Source organism: Hemitrygon akajei, chromosome 3 (assembly GCF_048418815.1).
Source record: "Hemitrygon akajei chromosome 3, sHemAka1.3, whole genome shotgun sequence".
NCBI classification, from domain to species: domain Eukaryota; kingdom Metazoa; phylum Chordata; class Chondrichthyes; order Myliobatiformes; family Dasyatidae; genus Hemitrygon; species Hemitrygon akajei.
Window position 1 is genome coordinate 99,955,127 of NC_133126.1, and position 12,848 is coordinate 99,967,974.

Genomic DNA, 12,848 nt, shown 5'->3' on the forward strand with positions numbered 1-12,848 from the left:
ATGAATGCTAACATCACATTTGCCTTCCTCACCACAGACTCACCTGCAAATTAATCTTTACGGAATCCTGCACAAGAACTGTCAAGTCCCTTTGTACCCCAGTTTTTTAAATTTTCTCTCCATTTAGAAAATGGTCAACCCTTTCATTACTTCTACCAAAGTGCATAACCATACATTTCTTGACACCATATTCCATCTGCCATTTCTTCATTTGTTCTACTAATCAGTAAGTCCTTCTGTAGCCTCCCTACTTCCTCAAAACTACCTGTCCCTCCACCTATCTTCATATCATCTGCAAAGGGAATCAAGGGAAATGGGGACAAGGCAGGAACTGGGTATTGATAGTAGATGATCAGCCATGATCTCAGAATGGCGGTGCAGGCTTGAAGGGCCGAATGGTCTACTTCTGCACCTATTGTCTATAATTTCATTATCCAAATCATTGACCTATAACATAAAAACTATCAGTCCCAACACAGACCCCTGTGGAGCACCACTAGTCACCAACAGACAGCCAGAAAATGCTCCCTTTAATCCTGCTCTCTGACCTTGCTTTATTCATGCTAGAATCCTTCCTGTCATACCACGAGCTCATAGCTTGTTAAGCAGCCTCATGTGTGACACCTTGTCAAAGATCTTCTGAAAATCCAACTTCAGTCGATTCTCCTTTGTCTACCTTCAGACCTTTCAGCTTCCCAAGAACCTTCTCCCTAGTAATGGTAATTTCACACACTTTATGACCCCTGACACCTGGAACTTCCACCATACTGCTAGTGTCTTCCACAGTGGAGAATGATGCAAAATACCGTAGATTCCGGACTACAGAGCGCACCTGATTAAAAGCCGCTGGCTCTAATTTTAGAAATAAAATCAATTTTTTAATTGTACAGGCCGCACCGGATTTTAGGCCGCACCGGATTTTCGGCCGCAGGTGTCCCACTTTGTAATATGAGATATTTACACAGAAAGATATTACACGTGAGGATTTTTTAACTTTTAATTAAATCCATATGATAACAAAAACAAATACATATTGCAAATGCTTTTTTTCGAACCGTGCCCGTAACGCGGCTACTTTTAAATATACGTTGCGTATACTTCTTTACTGAACAACATTCCAATATCTCCTAACGACTGGTAAAAAATATATATACTGCAGCCTACCAGGAAAAGTTATTGATCGCCTTTAACTTAAAAGCAGCGTTCGCTCAGATCCAAAGCCGCTCGCGTAATGCGCTCCCTCCCTCCGTCCCGTTTTATCGCAAACGGCATTTTTCCCACAAGACGCGGCGAAACCGGGTGTGACGTCATAGCATCCCGCGATGTAGTACAGAAAACAAATATAGTTAAAACTCTTCTAACTTTAACTAGAAAATGAATTACTAAGCGAAAATATTATAAACTAAATAACTGCCATAAAGGCAGCACAATGCTTTTCTTCGAGTGTTTTCCATGTTGATGAGGGTGAGTACAAATGACTGATTTACAATAATTTAATTGTGAAAGTGCGCTTGATTTATCGTACAATTTCATTGGACCTCTGTGAACTACTCATCAATTTTATTGGTCTACTGTTATGAGGCAAAATGTTTACGAGGCGGCATGAAAAAAAATCATGTATTAGCCGCTCCGTTTTAAAGGCCGCAAAGTTCAAAGCTGTTCAAAATGTGGGAAAAAAGTAGCGGCTTAAAATCCGGAATCTACGGTACTTAAGTTCATTTGCCATTTTGTCGTCCCCCATTATTACCTCTCCAGCATCATTTTCCAGTGGTCCGACATTCACACTCACCTCTCTTTTACACTTTATGTATCTGAAAAAACTTTTGGTACCCTCTTTTAAATTATTGGCTAGCTTATTTTCATATTCCATTGCCTTCTACTGATTTTTAAAAGCTTCCCAATCCTTCAACTTCCCACTCATTTCTGCTCTATTATATGCCCTCTCTTTGGCTTTTATGTTGGCTTTGACTTCTCTTGTTGTGTTATATCACCTTTAGAATACCTCTTCCTCTTTGGGATGTACATATCCTGTGCCTTCGGAATTGCTTCCAGAAATTCCAGCCATTGTAGCTCTGCCATCATCCCTGCCAGTGTTCTTTTCAAGTCAATTTTGGCCAGCTCCTCTCTCATGCCTCTGTAATTCCTTTACTCCACTGTAATACCGATACATCTGACTTTAGCTTCTCCTTCTCAAATATCAGGGCAAATTCAATCAAATTATGATCACTTCCCCCCCCGACTCCGCCCAAGGGTTCTTCTACCTTAAGCTCGCCAATCAATTCTGGTTCATGGCACAACACACAATCCAAAATAGTTGATCCCCTAGTGGGCTAAACCATGAGCTGCTCTAAATAGCCATCTCGTAGACACTCTAGAAATCCCCCCTACTGGAATCCAGCACCAACCTGATTTTCCCCAATCTACCTGCATATTGAAACCCCCCATGACTATTGTTAACATTGCCCTTTTGGCATGCATTTTCTATCACCCACTGTAATTTGAGGGCCACATCCTTACTACTGTTTGGGAATCTGTGTACAACTCCAATCAAAGTCTTTTTACCCTTGCAGTTCCTTTGCTCTGTCCACAATGATTCAACACCTTCCAGCCTCTTTCTAATGATTTGCTTTCATTTTTTACCAACAGAGCAACACCAGCCCCTCTGCCTTCCTGCCTGTCCTTTCCATACAATGTGTATCCTTGGACATTCAACTCCCAGCTATAATCTTCTTTCAGCCAGGATTCAGTGATGCCTACAACCTCATACCTGCCAATCTGCAACTTCAAATACAACACCTTCAGTCTTGTAGTCACCCTTTCCAATTTTGTCACACCATGCTCAGCCTTTTGACTCCTCTCTATTGTTACGAATGTGCCACAACTCTGAGGAGCCGAAGGGTACAAAGTCGCCCCCTCCTTTTTGAGAATCGCAAGATCGCTATTAATTCGGGTCTGGGACCCAGGAAATGAGAGAGAATCCACAAGGTCTGGAATGTGTCTTGTCCTCAGCGAAAACAAAACCCCTGATAACGGCTATTGTCCCTTGGAGACGGAATTGTGTATTGAGTACTGTACTATTCATTGAAGCCCCTCAGGGGACGACCAGAGTGGGCTGGTTGAGGGATTGCATCATCCCAACCTGATTGACATCTGAGACCCCGTGAATAAGGATAAAAGAGGGTCTGGGGAACAACCCCTTTAGACGCACCAGGAGAAACGCTGGAAATCCAGTGACAGCGTTTGATAGCCAAAGCCGGTGGGGCCTGTGTGCGTCCTCCCTTGCCTGGGTTGACAGGCTCACCACGGAAGAACGGCTTAGCTAAAGGAGAGGCCACAAGTGAACGGCCACACAAACGGGACTTCTGACGGATCGAAATCATAAAGGTTGGAAAACCCGTAGCAGTAACTGTTCCCATTCTATTCCTATTTCTCTCTCTCTCTCCAACAAAGTGCAACACAGCGACAACCAAAAGATGGCAGCTTGTGGAACTGCAGTGAACTGTACATTTCCATCGGACAATTCATTATCCCCTAGACAACGATAGAGCTTATTTCTTATTGATTATTATTATACCCGCATTTTTAGATTTAGTATTGACGACGTATATTATCTGTATGTTTGCATTGATATTATTTTTTGTGTATTTTTACTAATAAATACTGTTAAAAATCATATCATCAGACTTCAACGGACTTCTCTATCTTTGCTGGTAAGTGACCCAGTTACGGGGTTCGTAACACTATACATCCTATCTATCACCCCTCAGACTCCCAAATGATCTGGAGTTCATCCAGTTCCAGTTCCAGCTCCTTAATACAAGTGTTAGAATCTGTGTGTGGCTGGATGCATTCTCACAGTTCTAGTGGTCTTTTTAAAAAACTTATATTGGTTAATTTTTGTAACTTTTGTAATTAGCCAGTTTGCATGGACCCTCTGAAAGAACTATAATTTTTAAAGGTTTGAAGCAAGCATCCAAATAAAAACATTGAATTTTAAACTTACTTCAGTAATTTTTTGCCATACTAAGTATTTTTTCAGTGCTACTGAGAGAACAGTTATGTTCATTAATACCAAATGTTCATTAAAAAGTTTTATCTAATTCCCCTCAATTCACATAACAAACTGATGTAAAAATGATTTCCCACAGAAGAGTAGATTTTTGAAAGAACAAGTTAATCTAGCTGCACTCAGTGCTGTTATTACTCAGGTTTGTGGTATACTGGTTCGAAATGGACTTAGCACACAAGTGGAACGCTAATGTAAAGCAAGAATCAAAATGTGACTGCAAATCTCAGCAGATGCTTTTTTTTTTACCCGAATAGTATGACTGATAGTCAGCATTGCACTTCCACCTCACAAAGTTAACAAAGGGCAATTGGTGTCGTACTTACACAAGCCAGGATCTGTATGCTGCTTCACTGGCCATCTTTAAACTGGACAGAGTATAATTAAACATAGGACAATGGGAAACACCTTAGAAAGTCATGTTCATCACTCCAGTGCTGATTCACAGGAAGGACTTTAGGATTTAAGCTAAAAACAATAGGTTTCTTAAATTTAAGCTGTATCCCATTGAATTCATGCAATTGAGAATTTATCCTAACTATAAATCAATGTAACTGTACAAACATAGGAAAGCTATTTCCTTCAATGAAGGAATTGGGGTGGTGGTGATGGGGAGGGGGAGCAGAAAGGAGCATAGAGCTAGAGCTAGGCCATATTGGAGTGAAATCAGAAAGCACTTATTGACACAAATACTGAACAGAAATCTGGAACTCTTCCCAAACACTGGCGAATATTGGGCACCAATTAACATTTGAGAATTAGATTGTTGAATGTTTGTTCATTGAAAACATTTAGGCACATTGAAAAATGCAGGTAATTGGGAGCTCAGATGTAGATCAACCATCATCTTTTGGGTTTGAATTCAGTGATCTCATCATGTGGTTTATGCAATTGAAAAGGTATGCTGATTAGTGTCATTTTTTTCACTGAAACTTAATTCAGCCAATTATTCATCATGATGGATGTTAGAGTGAATTTTTGTGTTTCGGTCATTCACAATTAGCAAATGGCTTCGGCCATCAGTCTTCTGTTTGACAAAGTGCTGTCGATTGAGTTCAAAACAATGCATTTCCTAAAAGCTGTGAATACCAGACACTGCTGATACCATAGTTTGACCAGATGCTGTAGTTTCGAAGATAGTATTATCTATACTTTATATATATGAATTGTCCTCTATGTTAGCATGTAAAATACCAAATAAATATATTGTGGATTTAACTTGCACTCCTAAAGGCTGTGAATACCAATCCAGGCATGCGGGCGTCAGGAGGAAAGGATGAAGTCAGAAGCTGTGATGTTTTGTATGTAGCTTCGAAAGAAAGCATTGTCTATACTTTGTAAATAGGGATTGCCCTTTATGTTTAGCAAATAAATATTGGGCTGGCAGACCTTTTCCACCAAAGGGTCTCCGTATGATGCTTGCTGTACCTTCTTTTGTCAAATAAAGAAGCTGCTTTGTATCTACCAGTAACTCTATTTCCCATGATTTCATCCACGCTACAACAATGGACCATTAGAAACAGGGTACTAGAAATGTGATTACAAGAAATCAGATGGAATTTTCAATCCAAAAATAGTATTAGTTTCTACAGGAGAATCTGAAAGGCAATGATGTAATGAAGTGGTAATTTCATGAGTTTGAGCTTATAGGGAAGGGATAAAATAAGAAAATGAGCAAATTAGAGATTAACAATCATGGTCTTCCAACATCATTGTTCCAAAATCAACACCATCATCATCTTGACAACCAGGTGGATTTACAATGCCGTTCTGCAGTTCTGTTGTTAATATTGCACAGTTATAAATAATGAAATTTATCCTTTAAACTGCAATAGTGGTGCAATCCAAAAACCAATATCAATGCATTCACACCGTTCTTTTTAATATTTAAGTTGGGAAAAGGCCGTTTCTGCACAGTCAAACTGCCCAGGCTAGAAAAATGTTGGCTTCCTAGGTAGGAAAAGGGGATCTCTGAGATATTGATTCAAAAACCACTCAATTCAATGTTTGCCCTTCAATAATTTTTTTTCAAAATTTACTGCCTTTTATGAAAAGGAAAAAAAATACTGTCCACCTTTAAGAAACAAAATTGTCAAAATAAGCAATATAAATGATAATTCAGTTTTATGAGTAAGAATGCATTCTATTAATCGCATTGGATGCTGCAGTTAAATATATGATTAAATATCTGATCGACCAATAACCAAATTACTAGTATCATGACCTACCTGTGACGAAAACGATTTCTGGCTTAATTACATCAATGGTCTCCGTGCAAAATTTCTGAAAGTCCGGGACTCTTTGGGGATCGACAAACTTACTGATATGGATGTCAGACACCTGAACAGAAAAATAGGTCTCAGTTAACTCAACCATGAACACTGCGACTATAATGCCTTCAAGTTTTAATATTCTACACTCTCGAAACCCGACTCTAACCTCCACTTCATTCGGAATACCACAACACAACTCGATACTCAGATGTGAGTGTTATTCTTAATTTAATGCTGAAGGTTTCATTTGCTGTGTGAAACTATCTCGCCCACTGTTCCGGAGCACCCAATTCGCATGCAAATTACGTCACGATTGAGCACAAGAAAATACATAATAATTCGACTTTGGCTTGTTTATTTAAGATATTAAAAGACTTATTAAGGGGCGGAAAGTAATCTCACATAATTTCAACTACATCGCCGACTAGGACTTTTCAAAATTGTTTAAAAGATAGCTCATAAATGAATTACAAAATACAGGGCACAGAGCAGGTGAAATGTTGGTTTGGATCCAGAAAACCAGCGCAGGTGGAAGCCTTGTTACTTTACGGTGTTGGGCGGGTTAGTTCGTTCGCATCACCCCAATATCGCGGAGTCGAGCTGGAGGCCTGTGCCGTCGCGGAGGGGCCTACCTGCAGGAACCAGAAGATGTTGTCCATGCCCCCGGCCGGGTACGGGGGCTGCTCTCCCCGCGAGTGTTGGCCGGTTGCACCGCGCGCCCGCAGCTGCGCCGTGTAGTTTTCCAGCACATAGCCGGTGAGGCAGGCCAGCAGCAGGCCGGCTGCGATCAGCACGCTGAACAGGACGAACATCCTTAGCGACAGCGACCGAGGAGACCGCACCACGCTGCTGACAGCAGCCCCACCTTCGGCAAGGACTGCCCTCCTGCCGGGGATGCGTCTCTGAAGCACCGCTTGAGGGGGCGGCCTTCCACCTCCCGCAATCCTGTTTCTGCCAAGCTGTTCGCGTCATCTGAAGCGGCCTATAGCGTTCGGGGTTCGGCCTCTTTCCCTAAAACTAAAAATTAGAATTATCTCCTCTCCTCCACCGTCCCTTGGGCCTGCGGCGTACCAGTTCCTAAATGCAATGTAGGAAGTCTGCGTCCTCAATACATTTGACACTCCCTGCATACCAAAAACAGAATGTAGAACAGAAATTTGCCAGCAAATGTATTTTTCAAGTTTCCTTGGATGTTTGAGGTGTGCAATCCACATCCAAGAGTGTGATTGCCCCATTTTTATCCTTTACTTCAAATCGTACAGCCCCATTTGATAATCTTTCTGAAACATCACCTGTTCCCGTAGCTGTGAATTTTCAGAACTATTATTGTCATCCCCTCTCTGCCTCTACAACTCATAACAAAATTTCATCTGCAAATTACATACTCAGAAATAAACAAAAGGGATTCTGCTGCTGCTGGAAATCCAGAGCAACACACAAAATGCTGGAGGAACTCAACAGTTCAGACAGCATCTATGAAGAGGAATAAGGAGTTGAGGTTCCAGGCTGAGACCCTTCATCAGGAATTTGAAGATTCCTACCTTTCGGGTGCATTTCAGTAATGCTGAAAGAAGTCTGAGGATCTCTAGTCAGCTCTGAACATTATCTCCATGTTCCATTAGGTCACAGAGCACCAAGTTAAAATATGGTTAAGGACTGATAACCACCTCCAAACTTTGCCCAGTTGATGAAAAATACTTGGAAGAAACAATGATTGTCTCAGTGGATAAAAAATCTACTCTGGATGGGGATCCTACAGTGTTTGTCACAAAGAGTGGCTTGATACCAGCTGGCTAAATTCTGAAGGACAACGTAGCTACTGAGTGAGCCAATATGAGAATGAACATCTCCAAGATTAGATAGATACTTTATTCATCCCCATGGGGAAATTCAACTTTTTTTCCAATGAGATTAGACTCAGAAATCCAGCAGTATCCAAGAGATACTGTAGACCATCAGTAGCAATGGCAGTATACCCCACCATATACTCCATAGACACCTCAGTAGGCCATTTTGCACCTCAACAGTTTATCTGGCAGATGTATCAGGCGTGCAATAGTAGATTCCGGTATTCCAGTTATCTCTGCTAGCTGGGTGTTAGGCAGATGGCTTTCAATTTGGTCCAGTAGGGGAATTGTTTCAGCTACTGTCAAATCTTTGCATGGCATCTTGGCAAGGATTTGAAAATTTTTAAAGTCAAAATGGAAAACAAAATTATCAAAATTCTCTGCTTTTTGAATCTGTGTTCATCTGCCCAAATGGTAGATAACATAACACAAGTACATATAACTGACGCTGTTTAAAAACTGTTCACTTAAGCACGATATAATATCTAACAGCTGCACAAAGTGTACGTGACTAATGCTGGTTAGAAACTATTTGGCAACAGTCTCCTACTACAATTAAGCAGCACGGTGTCCCAAATAAGCAAAAGAGTTCCCAGCTATTTTCTTGATTAGTTTTCTTTAAGAGTTGTCCCAAATAACCAGGTGCCCCATTTAACCAATGGCCCAATTAACTGGAATCAACTGTACTTCCAAATGATCTAGCCCAGTGTTTCCAATCTTTTTTAGCCCAACACCTAAAGCAACTTCATACTAACCAACACACCTCTCAGACACCATATAATTTTCAGCACCCCCAAAGTGTAAAAACATGTCTACAATATGCTAACATAAGAAAAATTATTCCACTGTAAATTTTTATTTGTGCTTAAACCTAGCTTTCACAGTACCTGTGCACTGTAAAGCAGCTTCGATATCAATGTGATCTTTGAGCTTGATGCCAACACCCCTCTTAGGTACAATATACTTTCTGGCACTCCCATAGAGTAAAAACATGTCTACCATATGCTAACAGAAAATTAATCCTAGCTTACACAGTACCTGTACAGCAGCTTCGATATAATGTGATCCTTGAGCTTAATGATATTTAGCAACAGTTGAAATATCTAGTTCAAGTTGTGACAGCAAAAGCCTTAAGTCCCCACGTGTAACAATGTCCAAGTAGTTTCTATCTTTTGTGATTATGTGGTTCACTGCATTGAAGCCTCTTCCAACAAGGTAGGAAGATGGAAATGCAATGAAGTGCGGTTTGGCTCTTCTTCAAAAACCAGGAAACTTTGTATGACCATGTAGCCACATACTACAAAAGCTAATTTTTTGAAAAGCATTTTTGTTCCTTCATTATTCTGAATTTTGATAGATTCTTCTTGCAAGCTTTCTTCCTGTTCTTCTACCTTACAAAGAAATAGGTTTAATTACCCAGTTCGTAATTCCAGATCATTCAAACACTTGAATCAATTCTGAAAATAGTTCTTCAGTGATTGCAGATGTAAGCAGTACTCTTGCAAATCACCATCTGTGAAAGAGAGTGTCATACTTTCCTTGCAGGGAAACTGTGAGAACATTCTTCTCCCAATGTTTTGTTTATGTGTTTATAATTTTCTGCTAAAAGTGCACTTTTTGCTTGGATTTAATTGGAATTTTCACCACACAGTATCATATTTAGAATGTTCATTCTGCCATACAGATCAGCTAGGTATGAAAAGAAATGTTGTAAGCAGCAGCCTTATGACTCTTCAAACTCTTCAGTGTCATCTTGACTGGCAAAATATTCTGCTTTTTAATGGATGAGCTTTAATTTTGTTGATAGTGGATATTACAAGGTTCATGCTTGAAAAAAGTTGCTGGCTGTGGTTTTTGGGTGCGAGATATTAATGATGAATTACACAATGGATTGCAAACAGACTAGGAATTTCTTTATTCATAAATGCCACTAAACTAGCATGGTGACCTGTCATATATAGTGCTCCATCTGTTGCACAAGAAATCATGCTCCTAATCAGAATACTTTTATCTTGAATATACATTTGAGTTCAGCGTAGATTGATTCTCCGTTGATATTTGTTTTTAACTTTTTTTTTCTTTTTTAAAAAATTTTTTTTTATTAGTTTTTCAAAACATTTTACAAAATTAAAAACCCCAAATCCCAATGAGGAGCATTAATACAGAGCAAGGTTAAGCATACAATAACAATATGCTACAGAGGAAGAGAATTTAACAAAAAAAAGCACCTAAATTAAAGACAAGTGAACTTAGTGTCCTCCCCAAACCCCACAACACAAGAAAAAAAAAAAAACAATTCCAGACCAACCACCACACAATATAGAGAGTATAAGTCCGGACAGTCAAACTCCCAGACTGTGAATACACTTAGCAACAGAGGATAATAATGCCTACTACCAGAAAAAAAAAAGGGAGCTGAAAGCAAGGGACCAAAAAGAAAAAAAACCCCTAGTCAAGAGGAAGGTTATGAAAGTACTCGATAAAAGGCCCCCAGATCTTATGGAACTTTAAATCTGAATTGAGAACTGAATAATGAATTTTTTCGAGGTCCAAGCAGGCCATAATGTCGTTAAGCCATTGCGCATGAGTGGGCGGGGCAACATCTCTCCATCTAAGGAGGATCAAGCGTCTCGCCAAGAGAGAGGCAAAGGATAGTATTCGGCATTTGGTCGGACCCAGACATAAATCTGTCTCGCCCCAAAAACCGAACAGAGCAATTAAGGGGTTAGGTTCTAGGTGCTGATTCAGAATACCCGATAGCGTAGTGAAGACATCTTTCCAGAATTTCTCCAAGCTAGGACAGAGCCAGTACATATGGATGAGAGAGGCCACGCCCCTCTTGCATTTATCACAGAGCGGACTAATGCCAGGGTAGAATCGAGATAGTTTAGATTTAGACATATGGGCTCTATGAACAATCTTAAACTGTAAGAGACAATGGCGAGCACAAAGAGAGGTTGAGTTCACCGATTTGAGAACTGAGTCCCAGCTCTCCTCGGATAAGGAGATATTTAAATCCTGCTCCCAGGCCATTTTAATTTTATCCACAGGGGCCCGTCGTAAGGCTGCTAGTTTATCTTGGATAATCGAAATTAAACCTTTACCTAGTGGATTAATGGAGAGAAATAGGTCCATAGCATTTTTCGCAGGCATTTTAGGAAAGTTAGGAATTAAAGGAGCAGTAAAGTGTCGGATTTGGAGATATCTGAAAAAGTGAGCGTTAGGCAGGTTGAACTTAACAGAGAGCTGTTGAAAAGAAGCGAAGCGGTTATCAATGAAGAGATCTTCAAAATGTCTAATGCCCTTCCTGTACCAAACATGGAATGCTGAATCGAACGTGGTAGGTAAAAAAAGGTGATTATGTGCGACAGGGCTAGAAATGGAAAACCCCTGGAAACCATAGCATTTCCTGAACTGAGCCCATATACGCAAAGTGTGTCTAACCAGAGGATTAGCTATTGATCTGGGCAGACTGCTAGGGAATGCAGAGCCAAGAAGTGCAGATATAGATAATTCTTTAGTGGAGCTCAACTCCATTGCCACCCAGTTAGGGCACTCAGGTTGACCGTGGAAGAAAGACCAGAAGGCAGCATAACGTATATTAGCTGCCCAGTAATATAAGCGAAAGTTAGGTAAAGCCACGCCACCCTCTTTTTTAGATTTTTGGAGGTGGATTTTATTAATTCTAGAGCGCTTATTCTGCCACAGATATGACAAAATAATAGAGTCTAAGGAATCAAAAAAAGATTTAGGAATAAAAATTGGGATAGATTGAAATAAGTATAAAAATTTGGGGAGAACATACATTTTGACAACATTGATACGACCTACCAAGGACATAGATAGAGGTGACCATTGTACCAGACTCTGTTTTGTAGCATATGAAAGATTGACAAAGTTTTCATGAAAGAGATCTTTAAACTTCCTTGTGACTGTAATTCCAAGATAAGTAAATTGATTATGGACTACTTTAAAAGGGAGATCACGAAATATTAGTTCTTGTGCTTCTTTATTAATTGGGAAAAGTTCACTCTTATGTAAGTTGAGTTCATAGCCAGAGATCTGGCTAAACTGGTCAAGAAGTGAAAACATTAGAGGTAAGGATGTAAACGGATATGAGAGAAAGAGTAGTAAGTCATCAGCATAGAGGGAGACTTTATGCTCAACACCCCCTCTCCAAATCCCGGTCAGTTCAGGACATTTTCGAAATGCTATAGCCAAATCAAAGAGAAAGGGACTTAAGGGGCATCCCTGACGGGTGCCACGTTTGAGATTGAATACTTGGGATTTCTGAAAGTTAGTTAGAACAGAAGCAGTAGGACACAGGTACAGCAATTGGATCCAAGAGATGAAACTTTGGCCGAGGTCAAATTTTTCTAAGACTGCAAAAAGGTAGTTCCACTCTATACGATCAAATGCTTTCTCCGCATCAAGGGAGATAACACATTCAGGAGTCCCAGTTGGAACTGAGTATAAAATATTAAATAGACGCCGAATGTTAAAAAAAGGGAGACGGTTTTTAATAAAGCCTGTTTGGCCATCAGAGATAATGGAGGGAATAACGGTTTCTAATCTATGAGCCAACACTTTAGCTAAGATCTTTACATCAACATTGAGCAGAGAGATCGGCCTGTACGAGGAACACTCTGTTGGGTCTTTGCC

General features: G+C 40.2%; 1 protein-coding gene across 2 annotated transcripts in view; it reads right to left on the bottom strand.

The window, feature by feature from the left end:
• Positions 1-7,366, bottom strand: part of tmem62 (transmembrane protein 62) — a 94,816-nt gene extending 87,450 nt beyond the window's left edge. Inside the window, exons 1-2 of one of the 2 annotated variants that reach the window (XM_073040492.1) lie at positions 6,972-7,366; positions 6,295-6,406 (exon numbers count right to left, since the gene is read on the bottom strand). In XM_073040492.1, coding sequence (XP_072896593.1) covers positions 6,295-6,406; positions 6,972-7,151 — 292 coding nt within the window. In that variant the 5' untranslated portion in view covers positions 7,152-7,366. The remainder of the gene's footprint in view (positions 1-6,294; positions 6,407-6,971) is intronic. The other variant, XM_073040491.1, reaches the window with a different exon arrangement.
• Positions 7,367-12,848: the final 5,482 nt, after the last annotated feature.